Source organism: Aspergillus tanneri, assembly GCF_003426965.1.
Source record: "Aspergillus tanneri strain NIH1004 chromosome Unknown AapTan_5_pilon_pilon_pilon, whole genome shotgun sequence".
In the NCBI taxonomy this organism is placed as follows: domain Eukaryota; kingdom Fungi; phylum Ascomycota; class Eurotiomycetes; order Eurotiales; family Aspergillaceae; genus Aspergillus; species Aspergillus tanneri.
Window position 1 is genome coordinate 3592306 of NW_022984632.1, and position 23739 is coordinate 3616044.

General features: G+C 48.3%; 5 protein-coding genes across 5 annotated transcripts; 3 read left to right on the forward strand and 2 right to left on the reverse strand.

Moving 5' to 3' along the window:
• Window positions 1-219: 219 nt before the first annotated feature.
• ATNIH1004_010589 (uncharacterized protein) lies at window positions 220-6317 on the reverse strand (the record flags this gene model as incomplete). Its single annotated transcript, XM_033575157.1, has 3 exons — window positions 220-849; window positions 903-5915; window positions 5967-6317. 3 exons carry the CDS (start codon window positions 6315-6317, stop codon window positions 220-222), a joined length of 5994 nt encoding a protein of 1997 aa, XP_033423175.1.
• Window positions 6318-10300: 3983 nt separating this feature from the next.
• ATNIH1004_010590 (putative plasma membrane antiporter) lies at window positions 10301-12353 on the forward strand (the record flags this gene model as incomplete). Its single annotated transcript, XM_033575158.1, has 9 exons — window positions 10301-10349; window positions 10396-10464; window positions 10511-10617; window positions 10672-10845; window positions 10897-11294; window positions 11348-11396; window positions 11442-11808; window positions 11865-11966; window positions 12019-12353. 9 exons carry the CDS (start codon window positions 10301-10303, stop codon window positions 12351-12353), a joined length of 1650 nt encoding a protein of 549 aa, XP_033423176.1.
• A 382-nt stretch (window positions 12354-12735) lies between these two features.
• Window positions 12736-14171, reverse strand: ATNIH1004_010591 (NAD(P)/FAD-dependent oxidoreductase; the record flags this gene model as incomplete). Its single annotated transcript, XM_033575159.1, has 6 exons — window positions 12736-12817; window positions 12868-12941; window positions 12994-13414; window positions 13461-13924; window positions 13969-14016; window positions 14073-14171. 6 exons carry the CDS (start codon window positions 14169-14171, stop codon window positions 12736-12738), a joined length of 1188 nt encoding a protein of 395 aa, XP_033423177.1.
• Window positions 14172-15322: 1151 nt separating this feature from the next.
• Window positions 15323-15918, forward strand: PKS2 (ketoreductase domain-containing protein; the record flags this gene model as incomplete). Its single annotated transcript, XM_033575160.1, has 2 exons — window positions 15323-15511; window positions 15565-15918. The coding sequence occupies 2 exons, from the start codon at window positions 15323-15325 to the stop codon at window positions 15916-15918; spliced, it is 543 nt and encodes a 180-aa protein (XP_033423178.1).
• A 1853-nt stretch (window positions 15919-17771) lies between these two features.
• Window positions 17772-19215, forward strand: ATNIH1004_010593 (uncharacterized protein; the record flags this gene model as incomplete). Its single annotated transcript, XM_033575161.1, has 6 exons — window positions 17772-17943; window positions 18002-18021; window positions 18085-18189; window positions 18254-18636; window positions 18685-18780; window positions 18831-19215. The coding sequence occupies 6 exons, from the start codon at window positions 17772-17774 to the stop codon at window positions 19213-19215; spliced, it is 1161 nt and encodes a 386-aa protein (XP_033423179.1).
• Window positions 19216-23739: the final 4524 nt, after the last annotated feature.

The window sequence follows — 23739 nt, forward strand, 5'->3', positions numbered from 1 at the left end:
AATATGGATAGTATGCTCCGTACAGGTGGCTGTATCAATAATAGTGAAGTCAATATAAGATAGATAGATTCTTTAATACTGGCTGAAAGTCTTCAGTTCACCCTAGAGTTGAACTGTATGAGACAAATGCAAACAGTTGGTTAATATTATCCAAACAATTCCTTGACTTTATATAATTCTCGGATTACACAAGCAACATTAAAAAGAACAAAAATCAGATCACAAGGCACTAATGGAGATTCGCTTCGCTCCCGCATTACCATTCAGCAACGCTGACCCACTGGACTGACGGAGATGATTATGGTGCATTGTCGGATCCTCCACATCCAGACTGAACCGTCGAGGTCGCTGCCACATGCCATGGGACTCGTCTGTCTCCGTCGCCTCCAACTCCGATGTCGACAGACCAAACTTGGTCGCGATCTGCTGCACGCGCTCCTGCGCCGCTGCCGCATCCACCGTGCCGCTCTGGCCTTCCTTGGCCAGTCGGGCCTGCGCATGTTGCAGTAGCTCCAGGTGCTGTGTTACCGCCTCTACGGCTTGCGGCTGGTTCTCATCGCTGTTGAGCAGCTCCGCCAGTGCCGTCTCGTGTAGGGCCGCCGCCGCTAGGTGGTTGCCCGAGGCTGTGTACAGACCTGATAGCAGTTTGGTCATATCCAGCGTGACTGGGTCGCAGTTACCCCAGACTTGTCGCAGATTGTAGCAGATGTCCTTGCCCAGCTGCGTCGCCAGCGCCGCTTGACCCCGGCAGAACCGGGTTTCGACCAGTCGCCGGCCAATCCAGACAACTGCCGGCAATGACCAGGTCTTTTGCACAATGCGGGAGGTCCAGAGGTCGGTGAGAATGACCTAAACAGAATGAGCATGCATTGGTAGGAAATAAAAAAAAAAGAGAAAGATACCTCGAGATCTTCGAACATTTCGTGCTCGCCGAGAACCGTGACCAGATCGTTCAGCTCCTCAAACGGTAACTCCGAGAACTCCAGAGGGAGCTCTTTGGCGTTTGCCATGATCTCCTGCAAGAGCATCTGCGACTCCAGCGCCATGTTGGTCGAGGTGGCCTCGTCGGTACACCGTTTGGTCTGGTGGCCGCTCAGATACAGGCAGAGTTTGATGGCTGTGAAGATACTTTCCGGCGTGCGCAGCCCTTCGGTCAAGTGGACAAAGGAATGAAAGACGCTGGTCACGTCGGCTGCATCTTGGAACCGCGAACGATTACAGAGGTCCCGGACCATGCCCGCGGTAGAAGTCACAATGTTGATGTTGTAATCATCATGCAACGACTCTCGCCGGCAGAAGCCGTAGAACTGATGTACCGATTCCTTCTTCCGCAAGAGTTGAGCTACCGATAGACTATTGCAGAAGTACTCATACAGCATATCGTGGGTATTTTGAGCCGCTATGCTGCGCTTCTGGTCGACCTGCAGACGATGCAGCTTCTCACCAGCCGCCAACGTGGGCACGAGATCGTGGCCAGCCAAATTCTCCTGGAAGGTATTGTACACCTGGCCTTCGCGGGACAATGCGCTCAGGATCTCGTGCGACGTCTGGCGTTTGCCGAACATCTCTTCAAAGGCAGCCACAAAGACCGCAGGACGATATTCGTTAAGCGATTGCCGCTGCACCACGGGAGTGTCATGGACCACCTGCTGATGCAGCTCATTGATTAGCTGGGTGCCCTCGTCGATATAGCCGCACTCTAGATAGATCTCAGCCAGGCGGTGCCCGCGGTCGACCAGAGTGTCGTGGTTGGCAGTGACATGTACCACCTCGTTCACATGGTCCTGGAGCAGAGCAGCACCTTGCTGCCGCGATTCGGTGGTACCCTGCTTGAAATGCATGTCGGCGATCGCATGCAGCCACAGAAGCGTATTGGGAGCCGACAATCCCTGCTGCTGTTTGGCCAAGGTCAGTTCCTCATTGTATAAGGAATACGCATCCGCTGAGGTGTCATTCTTCCGGATGTACAGCTGCGCCATTTGGTGCTTGATGGTGATTGGTAAAGGCTCCGACATATCCGGTAACTCCCGCGAGGCCTCGGATGAAGATACCCAGTCGTTGGTGTTCAGCACCTGTTGGTAGAGGGTAAGGGCTTCCGTATGGCGGCTGTCATCGGCACAGATGCCAGCTAAGGTCAGGGTGGCATCGCGAGTGCGTGTGTTTGTTGCGCCATAGAGCTTGCGACAGAGTTGGTGATGCTGCGACGCGACCTGGTAGCGTTCCGTACCTGTGCCTTGGACCGCCGAGTTCTCTAGGAGCGCCATGTAACCCCTGTAAGTCTTGGGTAGCAGGCCCTCCAGCAGGGCGCGGTCATAACCATCTCTCTCGTCGAACCGCACCAGTGTCGGCCACATATGGCGGTAAACTTCGAGCGCCGCATCCCACCTCTTCTGTTCCTCATACAACGTGATGAGTGCAATGGAGGCGCGCACTCCGGAAGCAGAAACTTTGTCATCGCGAATACAGGCTTTATAAATATGACGATAACTGTCTTCGGCGTCATTGCGACGGTCTAGGCGCAAAGCCAGATCTCCCTCGTAGTAGCGGGTGTCGATGGTGTGTTTGTCGTGCTCGCCAAGTCGTGATGCAAAGAAGTCGCTGACCTGGTGCAGCAGGATAAGCGCTTTCTCGAACTGGAACGTCGTCTCATAGAATTCTACCACCGTCTTTACAACAGTGCTCACAGATGGAACTGCAACCTGGTCTGCCGTTATGGACGCCTTGAAGGCGTTGCCATACACCACGCTCGCGGTTTGCACATCCAGCCGCCGGAACAGACAGTACCCATGGTCCAGTGCAAGACTGGCCATGATAGGGGCCTCATTAGACTGGAATTTCGACTTCGACTGGGGATCCTCGACTGTCGGCCATGCATGCTTTAATACCGCCCACGCGGTCTCACTGCCCTCGCGCCATTCTTCTGCACGGATGTGCTGCTTCACCAGATGGTGGCACAATCCGAGAAGTGGCAGCGTTCGTTGGGCCCTTCCGGCCGAGGAAATTGAATCAATCAAGCCTGGAAGCAGGACACTCTCCTCTGGGGAAAGAATACCGATGTTCTCGGCTGTGCCTCTGGCGGGAATGAGCCCGTTGGCGAGGCTCTCAGCGAGAGTGACCGCTTTTGGCGAGTACTGTTGCCCTGTGGCATAGTAATATTTCCAAATCTGAAGCGCCAAGGCGCGATCCATATCCTGTAGACCCATATCGCGAGCTTCCACGCGGAGCTCCTCCGCACGTTGGACCATCTGGGGTGACTTTACACCGCCATGGGCGTCCAAACCGCTTGACAGCTCGCGGAGGATCGCATTGGCCTCATCAGGACGGCCTTGACGACGCAAGAAGTGGGAATAGTAAAAGGCGACCTTTGTCCTCTGGTCCCACGCGTTGCTGCTGTCGGGAGTACGCGAGGATAGCCCGGTCCACATTTGAGACAGAACGCCTTCAGCCTTGATGGACTGCTTGTTTTCTTCATACATCTGGGCCAGGTGGTGGCCATACGAGACCCGGCGAGGATCCGTGGCGTCCATCGAGCGCAACATGGTCTCATACTTGGTTCGGGCCAGCTCCAGAGCCAACTCGTCGGGTGGGGCGATAGTGAAATGCTGCGTGAGGAACTCGCTCGCCTGCATAGCTTCAGGGGAATGGGCTCCATATGTCTTGACAGTTTGATGGTAGAACTTTTTTGAGATACCATAGGCGATGTCTCGCTGGTTGTTGTCTCGGTAAGACTTCACCAAACGCTCAAGGTAATGCAGGCGTTGCGCGAAAGTGATGTCGGATGATCCCCAGTTCGCCAGGGTCATGTCCCGCAGAGCGTCTGTTTTCAGGCCTGCCGACTTGTCTGCCTTACCTCGTCCCTCTGGAGTGGCGACGAGCAGCTGTTCCAGGCGGCGACTGATCGTCTCCGTTGGGCCGAGCCGGACCCGACTGCGCGTCCACGCCTCATATAGATGGTCGTTCGCCCAAGGAGCTTTTGCTTGGTCTGCTGCGCGAGCACTGAGGATCAGACTTTGAAGCAGGGCGTGCGAGTCATTGCCTAGGACCGCCCGGCGGACCACAACCGACAGCCGATACAGCTCAAGGATGCAGGAACGGCTGAACTGCGATTCCCTGTTGGTCAGCTCCAGCTGCGCAAAAAGTACTGACGAAGGCATGGCCCGCCGGAAGGGACCGGTGAAAGAGAGCTCGCGGTTGGTCGTGGCAATGGGAGAGGAGAGCATGTGAGACAGCCAGTACCGCGAGGTGTATTCCAACAGCACGTAGGCGTCCATGTAACCGTCGCGCGCACTGACACCCAATTTATCCCAAGAGATGGGGACTTCCTCGGAGACCGACTGCCGGACCCATGCCAGAGAACGAACCAATAAGTCATAGTGAGCCTCGGCCAGAGTATACGGAACCTCTTGGCCCATCATTGCACGCGCTTGAATGTGCTCCCGGATCATAGGGTGACGGAAAGAGACAAATCCATCTCGTACTGAGGTAAGGCGGCTCAGTGGCTGCAGGATATCCCGCTCTATGTTCGGTGCGCGAGCGGCGACCTTGAGGGACTTTACGTCGACCGCCATCAGCTGCTCAATTTCTTGAACTCGGAAGGGCCGTTCGGAGGCTGTCAACCAGGCCAGGACGCTTTGTGTGCCTATCCGGTGGAGGTTAATGTTGCGCAGATGTTGGTCGATCAGGTCACCCAGCGTCTTGGGGGCCGCCTTGATGACTGACACCATCTCTTGGAAGGAGGATTGGTGCCGTGCAAGTTCAACGGCAAGCTGGGCCCAGACGAAACACCCTTGAGACCGTGGAGTGATGGACGTGGACAGGGCCTTCATTTGAAGGCCATCCAGACCGGAGAACGCGGTATCAGACGCCAACATGTCATCCACCGCGCCTTGGAGGTCATCTTGCGTCAATGAAGGATTCATGGTGAGCTGTTGGGTAGTCGTCGTGTCGCGCATTGGGATCTGCGAACTGCTCAAAGGTCGGCTAAATACAATCAGCTTCGATGGCGTATTACGCTCCGAGACCGCATCCTGCAGGCGTTGGAGGAAAGACCCCACTGTGGTATTGGAATGCTTGATCTGATCGATTCCGTCCACCACTATCAAGAAGTGGAGGTTTGATTGTAGTGCTACTCGCATTGCGATCCACAGCTGGTCCTCGACTCGGGGATCTGATGTGCCGGTCATAGCTAGATGTAGCGCCTTGTTAACCGCCAAAAGGATCGCATCCTGAGTCTTGCGACTATTGACGCAGTGGTCGAGCATCTGGATCAGGATGCCTTTGAGTATGCTCAAATTCAGTGTAGTGAGCGGCACGTCGGAGCGGATCGACACGGGAATGACGCTCCAGATGTCAAATTCAGGCGAGACCTGTAGCTTTTCCACCGTCCACTGTGCCAGTGCGCTCTTTCCAGAACCCGGGTGGCCAGTGATCAGCATCAGGTTCCGGCGGCCGACTGTGAACGTAGTCAGATGGGGGTCGAACCATGCAAATGATCCGTCCGTCAGAGAATGGTTATGGCTGTCCAATAGCATTTGCAGGGGACGATCCTGCAGCTCGAGGAATTGATAGATGGCCCCGAAGTCGATACTAGGCTGTTGGGCGCCGACCCCCGTGGCTTGAGCGGCTTCTGACAGCCGCCGCCAATGAGCCGTAAACCGATTGAAATAGCAGAAAAGTGAGGCGTTGATGGCCTCCCCCATAACCTGCCAGTTCTGACTTCTCACTGCTTGCCGGTAGTCCATTGTGATATGCATGATTAATTGAAGCAGATGGGCATAAATCTCGGTCACCTCCTCCTGGAGCTGCCGGGAAAGTTGGAAATGATTCTCCTGTTGGAGGAGTAGAGAAATACCCAAGGTGACCCGGCCATATTGTCCGAAAATAGTATCCAGCGCTTCGATGTGATCCATACCCATCTACAACTCGGTAAGTTTGGGGTGGATGAAACCATCAGAACCGAAACTCACCTCGAGAAGCAGCAGAGTCGACCCCCAGATCATTGTGGCCGCCTCGTCTGCTCCATCCATAAACCCATTGACTGAATCTCGTAATGAAGCGACAGCAAAAGCTAAACGAGAGGCACGGCGGAGGGCGCCGTCTAAACGGCTACCATCTGGAGGCATACGCCGGAGCCTTTCCGCCGCAATCGCATCAAAAAATACATCCACCGTCGGTGATTTGGCGCGAACCTCCTTATCAGACATGGAGAGGCGTGAGGGGCACTCCTGGGAAACTAGTTGTAGCGTTTCCCGGAGCACGGGGGGCGGGCTGGTGCCCCCATTCACAGCAGGGCTCTCCTTCTCTAACGAGGAAGACATGCTGTGTGGGTTTTTTTTGTCAAAGATCGATAGTGTGCATACAGGAACGATCACTTAATTCCGGATGTAGTGCAGAGTAGCTAAATGAGATTTCGACATGGTCCGCGACGATTCAATGGCATTATGACGGACAGAGCAACTTAATTCCGGCGTGCCATGCAATTCTGACATCATGAGTCGTTGCTACTTATGGCTGGCTCGTCATTGAAGCTCAAACGGGACATGAACCGTGGATCGTCGGAGCTTATATGGCTTCAGTGATGAGAGCTTCACACGCTGTTGACTGACTCCCTTCGTGTTTAGGCAGTCATGGTGTCATTGGGAATCATGGTAACTCGTTGGGGCCGTTTAGATTTCGTTCAGCGTCATGGGCCATGGGTCCAGTGGCCATCGAGATCGATGACATCACAGGTTACTGACATTTCTTTGCGGATACTTGAAAGCCTGGCTTGGGCATTATAGCAACACCGTACAGTTAGATGCATGAAAAGGATGGTGTTGATAAAGAGGATGAAGATGTAGTGGAAGCTTGCTGGGTTATTTTGTTTGCCGATGAAATTCAACGCCGATAGCCAACAGCCGTAGAGGGCGCGGATGATTCAGCATTGCATATGCTTGGCACAATGTGTACAAATGTCATTACGTAAGAATGCATAAAGTAGTTAACTTTTAGTTAACTTTTAGATAACTACGTAGTTAACTGACTACTGTAATTAACTACTATGCACAGAGCTGCCTATTGAAAGTTATGCCTTGTAAGCAGCACAGATTCTTAAAGATTAGGTATTGTTAATGCTTAGACATGCTTGTATGCTAATAAAATAGTTCATGATCCATAGTTCTAGTGCATTGGAATGGCTTAGCATTTGCTTCTGATGTAAACTTAGGTTACTTGTTACTAAGGTATTATTAGAAATCAAAACTCGCAGCAAGCCATCTTAGGAAGTCAATCCTCCAATGGCATGTAATGGACAAATATAAATCTCATCCTAGGGACCCTTACAAGATACAATATGGCAGTACGTGGATTTATCAAACCCTGGGCAAATTAGCATATAGCAGCCATATACCTATTTCTTCTATAGTGACCTACTACAATGCTATTGTAGTCTCCCAGCATCCATTGCAGCGACAATACTCTCCGAATAATTTCATTCGATTACGGGGTTATACCTACTTTGGCAGTACATGTCCACGTGATTCTATTGGTGGGAAGCGGGACCCGCAACCACTATTTCTGACGTTCTATGGTTGATTCCCCCCAACTTCTTCGCTCTCCCTTTTCCATTCTCCATGGTTGTCTTCGCCAAGACCGTCGGTATCCCACCGCTATCCTATCAGCATCCTATCGAACCTCCGCACCAGCCTGAGTGGTTATACTTCGCTGGTATCCTATCCATTCCAGATTTCGCCATATGACGCTCGCATCGCCAGTGCTCAGCTATTAATAGCGAGGACTATATTGCACTTCGCGCGATGAGCACATGGGAACCCTTGTTTCAATGTGACTATCTTGGGTGTGGCTTAAGCTATCGACGCAAAAAACATCTCACCCGACATGCAAGGCGTCATTTCCAGAGGTTATCCCTTGGATCTCCAGTCTGTGGCAGATCCTTTGCCCCGAAAGTAAGTACAAAAACGCAACCAAGGAGAATGGAGATGGACACTAACGAAGCTACAGGCCGTACGATACGGGCTTGCAATTACTATCGCTCGCGACGGTCGAAATTCGATAGATAGGCTCCCTGTGAGGCATGTCAACAGCGAGGAATTCAGTGCTCTTTGGTACGAATTTCTCCTCCCTGCGAAATAGCACATCGACGTCCCACCGATACAAAGCCTTTCGAGTGCATTCGGGATATACCGCATATTCTCACACGGCAAATCAGATCCTATTAAGAACCTGAACTAGATTGAGAAAAGCGCAGTTAGAATATCACCCTACGCCTATTTCGACAGGTTTATACGAACTGGCCATTTCTCGACCGGGCAACATTCAACCCTGACCAAGAACCTGCTTTCCTGGTACAGTCCGTCTTGATGATAGGCTTGTGGGTGACTGAGGAAGACAATGCCCAGCGTGCAGCCATGGATCTACATGCCAAACTCACCTCATCTATCTTCAAACAAAGGGTTTGTCGTCCATCTCCACCCTGCCCGATTCTCCCTCTTAACTTATAATCCTGTAGGATAAGTGGGATCTTTCGAACCAGAATTGCAATCCTCAACTGCAGCATTGTAATTCAATTTCGTCCCATGCCCTGCTCTGGCCAATGGAAACATACCCGGGGAATCCTCCTGCATCTCATCTTCGCTCTTATAAAACATACTCGAGACTAACTTGTCCACTTACGTCCAGAAGTCCCCCCTCAGCTTCTAATCACCTCCGTTCATAGCTGTCTCAAGCAAAACATGTTCTTCTACCCCTCAATGTTGGCCCAGTTCAGCCCCGACTCTGTTCCAGATGCCTTCATCTGGGTTGGTATCGAGGAATAAAGCGCTTCGGGTGTTAGAGCGCGATGCTCCCTTAACCCAGGCCTGTATCTGTCTTTAGGATACCGGCTTAGGCTCATCTGTCAAGACCAGGTTGTTGGTTTTTAGGTGCTAATAAATATTTCCGTTTAAGTTATGCCGGTTACTATCTGCTATTTTAAAGCTACAGTGTCGACATCGAATCGGGTCGTTTTAACTCTTTTATGCTTTTCTCTATATAGGTTTTATCAAGAATCATCACAAAGAAATAAGCCCAAATACAGGTATTACCGCCTGGAGGATTTTCCAGCAACTGTATTAGACCTATACCTTTCGTCTCAGTATAATGTTGCGAAACTAAGTTTAAAAGAGATTAATAAGAAGTAAACGGCATTAAATCAAAACTGAAGTTATATACGGGGAGCAAGTATGGCAGTATTCAGCAGAAATGAAGACAAGTGCAAGACAGGCCCGAAAATGAAGATTTTCGCGAAACATACGACAAACGGCTGCGTAGGGACAGGCAGCTCGCGTTTCGGGGAATAGCGTGACAGGCTTTTAAGTAACAAGAGCTGTCTCGTTTTTGGGACAAATTTAGCCTTATTACTGATCCATTATGATTATTCACTTGAATGAATGCGACCTCTGCTACAAAGATATATGATAACAGTGATCAACGGTTCGAAGGAACTCGTATTTGGCCTGGACAAGAGTACCGGACTCATCTTACGGAAGACGCAAATACTAAATTTTGGGCGAAGTGGGTATCCAATGATCTTACAGACATGACTTTCCAGCCTAGCTCTCCACTATGCTGGAGACGCCGGGTATGTATGTACATGATATCTTTTTTTCCAGTATGAGGAAAAGAGGAAAGCCTCGGAACATCACTTCTCCATATTCAATACTGACACTATGTATATAATGCCAGAACCGACCCAGCAGACCAAGTCGGTCAAGTAAGACGTGGCATTTCTTGTCGTTGCAACACTTAGGATTGACCCCATCGACGCCGACAGTTCAAGTCGTACGACCCCTGACGCAGATGGGCTGGGCGGAGATCTTGGCACGCTCATGATTCGACGGCGAACAGCTTGGCACTACGTTACAGCACAGCCCAGAGCGTCGCGGCCCCTATTGGCTGGCCAAGCCCGCCCCTAAAGTTGGCACCACATTTGGGTCGAGAGACGAATATAAACCAAGGACTGAAATCAGGGGCAATGGATCCGCAGTGACTGAGCCAAGCCCTATAGCGAAGAGCTGGCGGAGAAAGAAGAAATAGGAAAAATCTGCGGCGGCGAAGCCCCCAGCTCTTGCGTGTATCATGTCTCACGCTCAACGTCTGCTGTCTCCTGATCGTCGGGAGATTGGCGTGGGCATTTTCCCTGCGTGCTGGATTCTTGCTGGCGCTTCTCTTCGCACAATTTATTTAATGCTCTCCAGTCCGATTGGCCCTCCATTCCGACCATTGTAAGGTTGATCGGAAGTTCGCAACGGAACGGTTGACAACGATGCCGACGCTCGACGTGAGCCAGTTGAATGTGGTAGTTGCGGTCTTGGGTAGGTAGTTGGCCCCGCCCCAGCATTGCAACCCTAACCATCTCAGGGGCGTTCATCTTGCTGTATGGCGTTATCTCAGTTAAGATTAAGAATGTCTGGTATCTGGGCGAGGCTTGTACGTATCCATAGTCGAATGAGGTTTCCATTCTAACCACAATCAGTGCCGGCGGTGCTGGTGGGCATCATTATGGGCCCAACCGCCGCCAAATTCCTGGACGCCACGGAATGGGGATCAGCCGTGAAGGACCAGCAGGAAGCGATCACTTTGGTGTGTGGATAGTATAACCAGGGCACGCTGTGGAACGCTTTTTAATGTGTCTAGGGTCTCTGCCGTGTCGCTATCGGTATCCAGCTGGTCATGGCCGGGTATCAGCTCCCAGCACAATACCAGCGCACCCACTGGAAGGAGATGTTCATCTGCTTGATTCCCAACATGACGTTGATGTGGCTTCTGACATCGGGTTGCGTCATGGCCACCATTCCAAACATTCCTTTTGTACGTCCTAGCCTACAGTCAATTTCCGATCCCTAACTAAACCTCTTATAGATCCCGGCCCTGGTAATCGGCTCTTGTGTCACCTGTACCGACCCAATCCTCTCGCAGGCCGTGGCCAAAGGCCCGTTCGCGGACAAGTACGTAGCGCGCGAGCTACGTGAAATCATCTCTTCGGAGGCGGGTTTTAATGACGGTTTTGGGTTTCCATTCCTGATGCTAGCGACGTATATCATGAGGCACGCCCAAGGGTCGGGGGTTGAGTCCCATGGAACCCAAGCGGCCACCTTAATGGCACGATCCGGGGACATTGGGCGCCAGGGAGGAGGTGTCGGAACAGCAATAAGCAACTGGGTGGTCGAGACCTGGCTTTACTACGTGGTGCTGGGTGTGGTGTACGGGGCTGTACTGGGATACGCAACGATGCATGCCCTGCGATTCAGCCTTCGACGGTCAGCCACGGAATGCTGCTTCTCCGCTGGACCAGTGCTGATGGAGCCAACAGGAAGTGGATTGATAGTGAAAGCTATCTGCTTTGCCCGACAGCACTTGGGGTCAGTGCCCATGAGACTTTTTAGACTAAACTGACCGCGAGATAGCTGTTTATCCTAGGCACCTGTGGCTGCATCGGCACCAATGATCTAATCGCCTGCTTCGCCGCTGGCAACACGCTCAACTGGGACGGAGGTTTCCTCGCGGAGACAGAGACGCGACACGACGAAGTTAATGCCTCTATCGACGTTCTACTGAATTTCGGGGGATTCATGTACATCGGGTCGATCTTCCCCTGGGACCAGTTCAGCCAGCCGGACCTCACTGGCATCACATACCCTCGACTGGTCCTACTGGGGTTCCTGGTTATCCTGCTGCGGCGTATTCCAAGTGTCATGCTGTTGTACAAATGCATGCCGCGGGTGTGTAAGAACTGGAAGGAGGCTCTGTTTATGGGGTATTTTGGTCCGATTGGTGCGTTGGTATAAGGTCGGAATGAATGATCCTGGTATTGACCTATCCTCATCTAGGTATTGGAGCTGTTTTCTATGTCGAGCACGCGCGCCATCTCTTCCCGAAGCCCGGCGAGGGAGACGAGGTGGAAGCGCAGCTGATCCGTGCCATTGGACCTAGTGAGTTATACTCCCCCTTTCTCGGCGCAGTCCCGAAACTAACATGTCACAGCAGTATATTGGCTCGTGTTCTTCTCCATTATTGTCCATGGTCTCTCAATTCCCGCATTGAATCTTATCTACAAGCTGGCCGGCGTGCCACCGGTGATTGACCCCTCGGGGCCGGCGGAAATCCGGCCCTTGTCGAGAAACGAGGTGTTGCCGAAGAACAGCTATGTGAACGTTACCCGTCGGTCTGTGATGCTGTTCAATCGCTTCTCGCGCTCAAACTATCCAAGCAATATAGGTTGGGAGCTACCACACGTGAAAGATAATTGTGACCGGGCGCCGGATCCGCCAACTTTTCAGTTACAAAACATGCAACGTCAAATCGAGAGGCATACATAGACATCTGTATAGATAAAGGGATAGGTATGGGCGTTCTGGCTTCATGATATGTTTGGGGTTATTAGAATAGATTGAAAATAGTATCTGGTATTAGATAATGCTATATCATCACAGATACAAGAGATACTAATTTAGATCTGACTGCGGGCACAGCCAACCAGCAAGCTAGATTTCGGAGATCCTGCATCCACCCTGTTAGTGTCCCTGCCCAAAAGCTATATCAAAGATTCGTGATCCATATGACTAGTTGTTGCACCTATGTCGAAAGAACCCAGTCGCTAGCAACGGACGACACATACCAATGCTGGATGACTTCTGGCTCTGCCCATAAGCTTCCCAAACAAGACTCTATTTTCGGGTAACTGTATACAACCAGCCTATTCTACAGGTGATACTCCTTGGTGTTGGTGATATTCACGCCAAGTCGCTGCCAGAATGCCTCCACATTCATATCTTCCTGTCCACTACAGATAATTAGCCTGGCTCTGCCTCACCCTCCGGAGGATAGACATACTTATCTTGTTTAAGAACCGACGGCCCAGTCTGTCCTTCGTCCACGTTGGGGTTTCTAAAAATCACATTATATTTCTAACAATTAGCATAATAGGCCGCTTTCTCAGCATGCGTAGTAGTATCATACCATGCCCAACGTAAGATGAATAGCGGCTGGCATACGAGGAAACACCTCGTGAGGACTCCGTCCTTCAATCATCGCCTGGATATTCTGCGCCACGACAGCTGCCTGTGCAGCACCCGGTCGAGCAGCTTTCCTCAACCCGGTATCTGCGATATCCCCGACCGCAAAGAGATGCGAATACTGGGGATCCAGGAATTGCATCGTCGGTTTAATTCGAATGTACCCGTTATCAGGGTTGATCACGGACTCAGAGGTAGATGTGGAAGGCAGATCGCGCAGCAGTGTGTTATTGGGGATTTGACCGGTTGCGAGGATCACAAAATCGGTAGTCAACTGCGTGCCGTTTGTAAGGGAGACTTTGAATGATTGTCCGTTCGTGGGGAATCCAGTCTCGGGTATGACGACGCGAGCGCCGGTGATGAATCTATTTAATCAGCACTCGACCTAGAGGGTACTATCAAGACACATACTTAATTCCCAACTCGTCGAATCGATCCTTCACCAACCGGTGGAGTTCCTCATGGAACCCTGGCATCAGCTGTGCGCGCGACTGCGCCACTGTGATTTCCTTATCAGGATACCGTTCCTTCAGATCCGTGGCCATTTGCACACCTACGGCGCCTCCGCCTGCAATTAGGATAGACCGGGAACGCCGCACATATGCCTGGTGTTTCTGTAGATAGTCCACGGAGGAGAGCTTATCATCACGTGTCATCCCACCAGGCGGTATAAGCCTTGTCCCCGTGGCTACTACAAGGTAGTCGAAGGGAAGGTTTTTCGATCCCTGCCATTCGCGATCTAGATGGACTTGGTGAGATTGTACGGAGAGAGCGCGGGCCTGTACAACGGCGTGGTGGAGACCGGTATTGGCGAAAATGCCAGTGTAGGGGATGAAGGCTTTATGTTCGTGACCAGGGATCACAGCGAATCGAGGCTGAGTTATCAGTATTGGATTATCTAACCGGACTGGGGACAAACAAATGTGAAGAGATGGTGAAAATGGCTATGAGGTTCGACCAGGAGAACCTAGACAGTATCAGTAAAGTGGTAATCAATCCATATGACATAATCTAGAAACATACACGATGCGTATCTGGCATCCGACGAGCCAGTTCCTGCGCGGCGGTTTTTCCCACGTAGGAGCCACCGACGACGACTATGTTTCGGAGTGGAGTAGCCATGTTGTTTAATATTAATATTTTTCCGTTCTTAGGTTCTAACAATTTGAAGGGGCGATCTGACGGAGAAATGCTGTTTAAGTATCCATCTGATAAGCGGCAGAGGATTTACCCCCTAGATTCTGATTGGTCCCCGGATTCGGCATTGGTATCTTATCTGATCCGATCGGACTCGGTCTTGCCTTGTTGGGTGATCTCCGAGCCGGGGATTCGGCGTGATTACAGATTTTGGCAATATATTAAATATGGGCTATCTTTCTTGCGGCCTTGCTTCTGCCTAGTGGGGATTGCGTAGTTCAGTTCTGACTTCCTATCGATTCCAGCAATGAGCGATGAACACAAATTTTCTCAGGTGCACGCCATTCAATCTCATTGGAAAGGGCGCACCTATCAGCTGAAAATTGTCACAGCAAGTGGTTAGATGAATAATTCGATTGCATTTTGACAAAGACATCGCTTAAAGAAAGAGAAAACAAAGAAACACGAGGGTCATGTCTACATTAACTATCTACATGCGGCTAGGGTAGAAAGCCGTCGCGTGACTGCTCCGAATCCGAATCCTTGAGAGATTTAACTCTGTAACGTGGTAAATGTTGGAACCAGAGTTATAAAGAACAATTGGAAAATACCTACAGGAAGTCTCGTGAGCTAGAACTAAGGGAATTAGCAAAATCTAGGAGACTCGGCTGCCCACATGAGTTGAATGAAGTGCTGGATGCGGTTCTATAATATAGACTAGATTTGCAATTCATGGAGTGAACGTGTCGTTTTACTCCGTGGACATGGCCAAGGTTTCAAGAAGCAAAACCCAAGTATTTGGAAGGTTACTCTCGGCCAAGTTCCACCTTCTTCATATTGTCGTATTGAACCCTCTCCCAAAGATTACAACTTTCGATGTCGGCCAAGCATGTTCCTCGTTTCAAACAACCCAAATGGGTAAGAAGCCCACAAAGGTTATATTCTGTGCGAACCAGGCTTAGCCGAATCAAGATATAGTATACTCCTTGCGAAGCTGAAGTAAGCTACGAAAAGAATCATTAAGTTGTGTCGAAACCTGCAGCCGATGTTCAGTTTCGTGATGATACCTCTTATGTGATAGCCAGAGGACTTGGTGGTTATGGATGGCGGGATTGAAGGCCAAAACCATCATAGTCATGTTACAATCTCCGCTCGAAGACTCTGAGCTCGAATCGTGGGCATTGTCAGCTAAGAGAATGGGAGTTATCCTGGCAGAGTATATCTGCGATATTACCATTCATGCTGACCTGGACAAAACTCTTCAGCAAGCATTGGTGGAAATGCCGCCCGTCCACGGAGTCATTCAGGCTGCTATGATGCTTAAGGTAGGGGCTTGGCAAAACTCAGCGCTGCTACCGGTCTTTAATTGCGAGTGCAGGATATTGTAATTTACAACATGACATATACAGACTTGTCAGCTGCTGTGCGACCTAAAGTTTTAGGTTCGTCGAACCTGCATAATACTTTTCTGACACAGCGTTTGGACTTTTCATTACAACTGCACTGGTTTCACCGTCCACAGCAACTTCTTTCTATGGATTTGACGGATATTTCGCAGTCGCAACACTTTGCAGAACTGGACGGATTCTTTGGGCGCAGTCGAGCTGCGAAACTGGATCAGCAGGGAGATGAAGCAGTGGTACAAATGCTAAAAGTGCTACAGCCTATACCTATAAATCGTTTCACAATCCTCTCGGCGAGTAGAAGTCTGCTGGTCAGCTTTTGTAGTTAGCAGCATCTACGGCCAAGATGGGACTTACCCATAATGATACGCATACTGAAAAGAGAATTAGACATGATTTGCTCTATTCGCAGTTGTAGTAATTGTTATGAAATCATTTGGTACTATACGGATGCCGTCGCAACTATAATATAAGCTGATTGTGGAGCTGCCCAGATCTGACGCTTCGTTATCATGCAGGACCGTAATACAGAAGAGGAGTTTATGTTGTATGCAGGTTTTTCGGCGCTCCACGCTCTAGGAGTCGTATAGTTTTATTTCATAAAAGAAAAGCTCAGTATGCGCTCTGCATCGATGATCCTGGGGCTGAGAGAGAATAATAAATAGAGGTGATACTTTCCTCATGAAAGAGTTAGAACTAAGCCATAAAAGGGATACAAGAGCCACCTCTACCGACTACGTACTCTAATTTTCATTGTTTATTGTCTTGCCCGACTTGCCTGTCCGCCTCTTGTTGATCTGCTGGACAAAATTACTTGGCGTTCTTACCGGCTTCCTCCGTGTTTTATGGCCAAAAATTAACTTAGCCGGATATTATAGAAGTTTTCGTTAATAATTTTTTTTAGCTGGTCAGCACCCCTGTTTGACAAGGGTTTGTTTGTCGCTCGCTGTAACCCTTTATGAGATTGTAATTATAAATAACCAGACTAAGCGAGAACTTGTGCGGAACTATAAAACGAGTCACAGCTACAAAAACCCGGTAGATTAGAACTGTAATTATCCCTTCCTCGATGCCGTGGCTGACCTGGATTGCTCTGATTGATATTGATCGTCCAAAACAAGGCCCAGGAGGATCCCTCCGTCTGCGATTCTCCAGGGATCGCCCCGGACCAATTGTCCAACACGTTCATTATGTTCTTCTTGCGCGGTGGCAAGCCGGTGGGACTGGTTAAGCTCTTTACTAACTGTTGTGGAATTCAGGGGAAGTAGTGCGCAGGGAGCTATTCTATCAGCTACAGGCCAACTAGCCTAACTAGGAAGTAGATGTCATTCAGTGGAAACACCAGGAATCACATTATCTCAACCAACTGAGTATCTTGCATTCCCATGCTCAACTAAGGATTGAGGGGTAGAATGGATCGTTAGATATTTCCGCACTGCCAAGTCGGGCGGATTATAGTGTTTCCGTAACTTAACTGGTAAACGAGGTTGCGAGCACTTCTGGCTTAATATCTCAACAACATATCAAGAGGGCGTGAAATTCCGAATCAGGATGTATATCATATACTAAATGTTGATATTGGCTGCGGGGGCCTTAGTTATATATTTTGTTCTATAAAGAGGTTTAAATATCGCTGTATTTAGAATGTTGTCGTATTATAAGCAAGAAATAATGCTAGAAGTTCCGAGTAAATTATATTAGCATTCTACATTGCCTACAATTTTACGGACGTGCGCAACCGGCTTACAGGCACAGCTCGTTTTCGGTTACGTTTTTTGAGAATACGGCGGCTCACATTGATGGAATATTATTGATTTTCTACTTTTTTGGTCTGTGAATGGTGATGTAATATATATTTATGACTAAGGTTCCCCTCTTTCTTACTCTGGCATGGACCATCATCTGATTGGTTCACGACGACGGATAAGTTTTCTATTGTGGGCCAGCGTCCATTTCAACAGACCTGTCCGGTCCTGTCCTGTCGTCTCTCCCAGATAGAGGTCCTTTCCCGTTCCGACACTGAAAAGTTATGGCCTTGTCAAACGCTCCATTTGTACAAAGAAGTCCCAACTCTCATCAAGGTGATGTGACTCGCGACCAAGGTATTCAAAGAATCTGCCAAATTGTAATCAACTAGGTCTTTTTTTCTAAGTAGTCGTTATGCTTCGTTTACGCTGCGACCATGGTCACATATGGTCAATTTCAGTCACCTACAACAGCAACTGAATCGCGGTCTCGCCTTCAAAAATATGATGTTATATGCCAGAGCTTGTCGGTTTCTGTGAGCTCCCTGATTGTGCTTATGAGATTTTATACGAAGCTTTTCATAATACGCTCTCCTGGGTGGGAGGATTGTATGTGAATCTGCCTGGGCCTTCCATCATTTACAGTCTTTTCTAACTACTACAACAGACACATGTCTAGCAGCGTGGGTATGATGCAATCTCCACATTGGTTACCCGAAGGATATTATCTAAAATATTACTTGCTGCTAGCTTGGTCTTATAGGCTACGCCGTGATCTCTCTTGAAGCAGATGCCCATGGCAGTGGTACTCATCAGGAGTATGTAGCAAAAGACGACCTCCGGAGATATAAACAGGTCAGTTGGTATTGAACGAAAGACCGTAGCCACTGCTGCTGACTCTGTTCGTTCCATTTACCAGCTGGCGAATATATCGCAGATAGTATACGGTCCTCTTATTTTCCTCGCAAAATTGTCAATACTTTTGCTGTATCTGAAAATATTTGCTCCAATCCGACGGAGCAAAACTTACATCGCTATACATGCTCTTGCATACCTCAACTTGCTCTACTACACTGCCTACACAATAATTGTTATTGCCGCTTGCATCCCAAGAACGAAGATCTGGGACCCTACTACTCCCGGCCATTGTCTGGATATCAATGCAGTTATCCTGAGCAACACCATTATCAACTCAATCTCCGACGTATCCCTCCTCCTTCTGCCCATCGCGTCTATCTGGCGCTTACAGCTGAACACGTGGAAAAAGCTAGGCATCTCAGGCCTGTTTGTAACAGGGTTATTGTAAGCCGCCAGCGCTGATAGATATAGGTAAATGTTGACTATTGGCAGCGCTTGCTTTGCCAGTATCATGCGCTTGGTAATAGGAGTCCAGAAGAGGAATACTAAAGACATGACTTATGACTGGTTTCCCGAATTTCTTTGGACGTAAGTTGCCTCACAAACTGGATGTGTCCAAAGCTATTTACATATACAAGATCCGCAGAAATTAGTAGTGCCATTATTGCTGGTAGCCTTCCAGCAGTGCCTGCATTCTTCCGCTATTTTTCTAGGAAACTCTCTAAGGCCATCAAGAGAAATAGCCGCCACAACCAGTCAAATACTTCAGGTTCAGAAGCAGGAATGAAGCCTTCTAGCCTTGCTGGTGGTCCTGTCGTTCATGGTAACCTGATGACAGGTCCAGCTGATCCCATACCTGCGAACTCTGGAAGTTATCAGTATTCACAGCGAACAACGGGACTCAGTGACATAAGTAATGAGGGGCGTGTTCCTGGGCTTGTTAGTGAAGATAGCGGCGTCCCTGAGCCTTCGACGGCTTACTCCATTATTCTTAGAGACATGGAGACAGACTTGCGACAGTGAATATATGCTGATATATGATCCTTTAATTAAGGTCTTGTTACATGTGGACTGGACATCAAATCCGTATACGCATACTCATGCCAACAAGAAGCAAGGGGGTATTCTACTCTGATAAAAAGAAGTCAGGTAATTTAAAAGGCATTTCATCCAGCGTAGTCCGGATCCTCATTAATATTCGGCTGTAACAAGATGCATTTTCGAACATACCCTTCAAATCACAAACGGAGCAATGCTTGCTAGCTTCTCACGGTTTCTGTAGGTTCTCTTTGTGGACTGGACTGCCAGATGATGCCTGCACCGGCCTGGATCCACTATCTACCTTTATCCTGGAATACAGTGCGAAGAACAAGCGTTGCTTCGAAGGATTTGGAACCCTCCAAAATTAAGACAGCTATAAAATATAGCTCCCTTGATTGAGGCTCTAGACGCTGGATGGCCTCAAGAGCCGCTTGCTTCGGGATCCAAGATTCTGTACACTACCGCGTAGTCGAACCGACATCAGATCCTCCACAGAGATGGTGTCCTTTGAACATACTAGTCTAGCTCTATAATTGGTTCCTTGACCAAGAGTACGTGCGTGTTCCACTATCTCTTTTGGATCATTCAGCAATTCTTGGTGCCACCGTTCCACTTCAGAATCTGTTCCATTCCGTGATAGAGTCCCTGCCAATGGTTCCGTGATAACTTTTCTATTTTGCAACTATATCACAAGCTCAAGCTGAATCCAGTGGCTTGGAAACCAGCATAATTTAGTGAAATCGTTAGGTTAGGTGTATTGGAGAGTCGACCGCGGAGCAGGGTGCGAGGCGTGCCTACTTCGTGGTTCAAACTTATTGACGAGACAGAATCACTTTGGTATACCTCCCTTCAATTATGTCTTTCAAGTCCTTAGATACTCAGGATTTATACTCTTCTTCGTTCTCTATATCGACTGGCAGGTCACAGTGGGCGAAGTTTGTAATTATATCGCAAAGTCTTCTCACTGCCCCATAATCGCATCCTCTGATGGTGACATGATCTGGGTAAAGAATGACCTCAGTCCGTGGGAGCACGAGGCTTAGGAGGAGCTACGGTCCCGGGTAGGCCATGTATATGAGTCGTATGACTGAAGCCAACGTGGCCAAAGATCTGGCGCTCAGTATTCGAGTTTGCTGACACAAATTCCCCTGCAATTTCCGGAATTGGATTGGTAGCCATGTCAACAGCTTCTTTCCTTGCACCTGTCTTGGCTATTGCCACCTGTTGGGTGGCGGTTGGGTATCCTACATGCAGGCTAACTATTGGAAACATGTTGATTCTGTTAAAGGTTCTATAGATACTATAATACCGAGAACACTATCTATACTGATATCATAAGTATATATAAAGGTTCATATTATGCCCATATCCTAATTTGTGATTGGCCGCTGGTTTTCTGCGTGGAAGATGCTATGCTCTCTGTAGACAAAATAAACGTAAACCTTACCAAACCCTAGCGGTATCAGCTCATTGGACACTCTTTTAATGGTCCCTTATATGATGGACGACAAAGTATAATAACACGTATACAGATGACGTTTAACGGATATCCATGATTTTCTCATCCATCTTGTGACGTGTCCCATTTCTTTCCAAATTCGTCAGCACTCTCCAATAGAGCACATTCAGTGTTAATAAGCCCTAATTAGTGGCTGATCTACAGTATATGGGGTATGTGCACCACCCAAATTTCGTCCCCTGCCTCCAAGTCTAATATAATGCTTAAAACTTTGAAAAGGGACATGATGTGCGCCGCAGTAAAATTTGAACATACACAATTAAATTAGTGGTCCTCGCTTGCACCTGCTGGATCCTGCGACATATAATAGCCCTTTTTAGTCTGGCACCAAGAACGACGATTTCTTTAAATAACAAATAATCTTGGGACCCTCGAACTAGGTGCGAAACCGAAGAAGCAGCATGGCGACGACTTCTGATCCAGATGACTATGATTTGGGCAGGAGGGATATCTGATTCTATCTGGTCAGTGCTTCCATCATTGTTGATATCTACGCTTCGACCTTGATCGCTAACGGAAGTAGATTTCGGCGTTTTCTTGGAAGCTCCACCAAGGATACGATCTACATCCTCACACCCCTATATAAAGTAACATGAGGATACCGGAACTTGGTACCGCATAAGCTAATATTCACCATGACATATGCCCTTCACAGACTCTCATGCAACACAGTATCTGGCTGTTCGACCTCGCAAGAAGCCTCCCTCTCACACTGCTGCTCAATACGATGTCATGCGTCTCCATATGTGTGCGAGCAACCTACGTCAGAGTAGTACAACGACACTGATGAATTGTATTAAACGGCTTTTAAGTAAGGGAATTTCTCTGGATAGCGTTCGAAATAATACCTGATGAACATAGAACCTGGGGATTATGTTCAGTAGGAGGGCGGAGATCTATTACGCCAGATAGTCAAAGGAACGGGGGCTCTGGAATTTGAGCAAAAGATACGAAAAACATTCCAATCAGCTGGCCTCACTATATAGGCGGGTATTTTAATACCTAGACTTCGAAAGAAAAGAGAACGTCGAATAGTGGCTAACGTATTTTATTAAATACTGGGTATCTGAACTCCCTGTCCGTCTAAAAAACGAAGATCTCTGTGTCCTTAAAGCAGAAACTGGCAAATTCATCCTCTTCTTATGGAGTTGTGTACTAATGCCTACCTGATGGTGCTTAAGGAAATAATTCAGGGGATAAATAAGGTCTTGGCGCAGAACGCTTTGCTCGCTGTGTGAGCTTGAAATGGAGCTCTACCAGCTGTGTGCTCAAAGCAGGGATGGTATTATCTACAACTGGACTCCTATGAGTGTTCTGGCATTTAAAGAGTGGGAACTTAAATTTATTTCACAAAGCGCTTGATGGACAATATTGAATCCTTCAACCTGTCTTTGGAAAGCAGGGGGTGAAGTTGGTACGTTTTCGTTATCTAAGACCTTAGAATGATATCAAGACAAAACATAAAACTCAAGAAAGATTATCAGAAATTAAACTACTGACCTAGATAATGACCTATAGCATACATAGACATCCTTATTCATTCATCATTCCAACTATGACTGACCAGTAGTGAAGTTTCTCACTAGCCGTAATACGTGGAATTACTAATTATTCAATTCCTTTTCATGGACTATTGTTGACTGTTAGCCCACATATATACATGTTATGAGACTGTTAAATTGGGGTCCGTACTGGCAGGGTTAACATTCTCCAGGCTACAAACACCAGGAATAAAGCCGGCTTTAATCATTCCAAGCTGTGAGACGGGAGCGGTCTTAAATCTTCATTGCCTTACTGCTCCGCACGAATTTTCGAACAGGTTTAACAATCTCCTAGAAATACTGCTGGCAGCTGTAGGAGAGCTTGAAATAGAGGAGTAGGTGATTTAGGGGTGGACGAACGGCTGTCTTTTTTCGAGGGGGCGGAAGGGGCATATCCCCCCCAAAAGCCTATATTTATTAAGCACTGCATAATTACACTTATTCTTCCTGGTTTTAGGATACTCGAATAGGAGCAAATGGAGAAGTCATCTAAAACATTATATTAATACACTAGTATATCAAGCCTGTGCCTTGATTAAACGCTTACTTGGTCACCTGGTATAATAAAATTGCTTACCCCTCGCCTATCTTGCAGATCTGCGATGGGGTGACGTGGAAAGTTCTTAGACTCGCATTGCTTTTTGCTTATCACATATGCAAGCACTCCCCCGGCTTGAGGAAAGAACTCAGCTTCAGTTTCTATCTATATGATCGTAATTTTGAGTATCGTTGAATATCATTCATATTGCTCTACGGATTGATCCATCCTGTTTCAGCCGGCACTCCTTCCTATTACATCTGGAAGTGGCGGTTTTTAGTAGCTTTCGACTTGGATTAAGATGTTGTTCTAGGTAAAATCATGTGCGCGTGGAGACGCGTTGTTGTGGAAAATCCACTAACCAAGTATACAATCCTTTTACTCCATATTAAATACAATATGCAACAGCTGATGTTTTAACTTTTTATATGACTTAAATCAGTAAATATTGCTTGAATGTCGTATTTTCTGCCGTTCGGGTCGTTCCGTCTCATTTTTCCAAGTATTTGTTCTAGAGGCTGAACCGTAGGACCTATATGATAGGCTATGTACAAAAAGGAATCGCTGGGGGAAGAGGCACGCCGCACTCTTACCTTCCTACCTTGGTTTAGCATGTTTAAAACAGTCTGTAGTTTGTGCTCACATAAGTGTTATTTATCGGTTTCACGTCACGTACTAGCCCAGCAGTCATTTATATTATCTAGCCGAGCGCTTACCTGCAGCTATGCATCATCTGGCCTAAAATATTCCGTAACTGACATCTTAGCTAGACTGTCTTTGGACAGCCTAAACCGGACTGGGCAGGTAAGGATGTAGCATGTCTCGTTAGATTTCTAGATACAAAGACTCTAGGACATGAAAATATTCACTACGTTAAAACATAGAAGCCAACTTTATATTATCTAGTT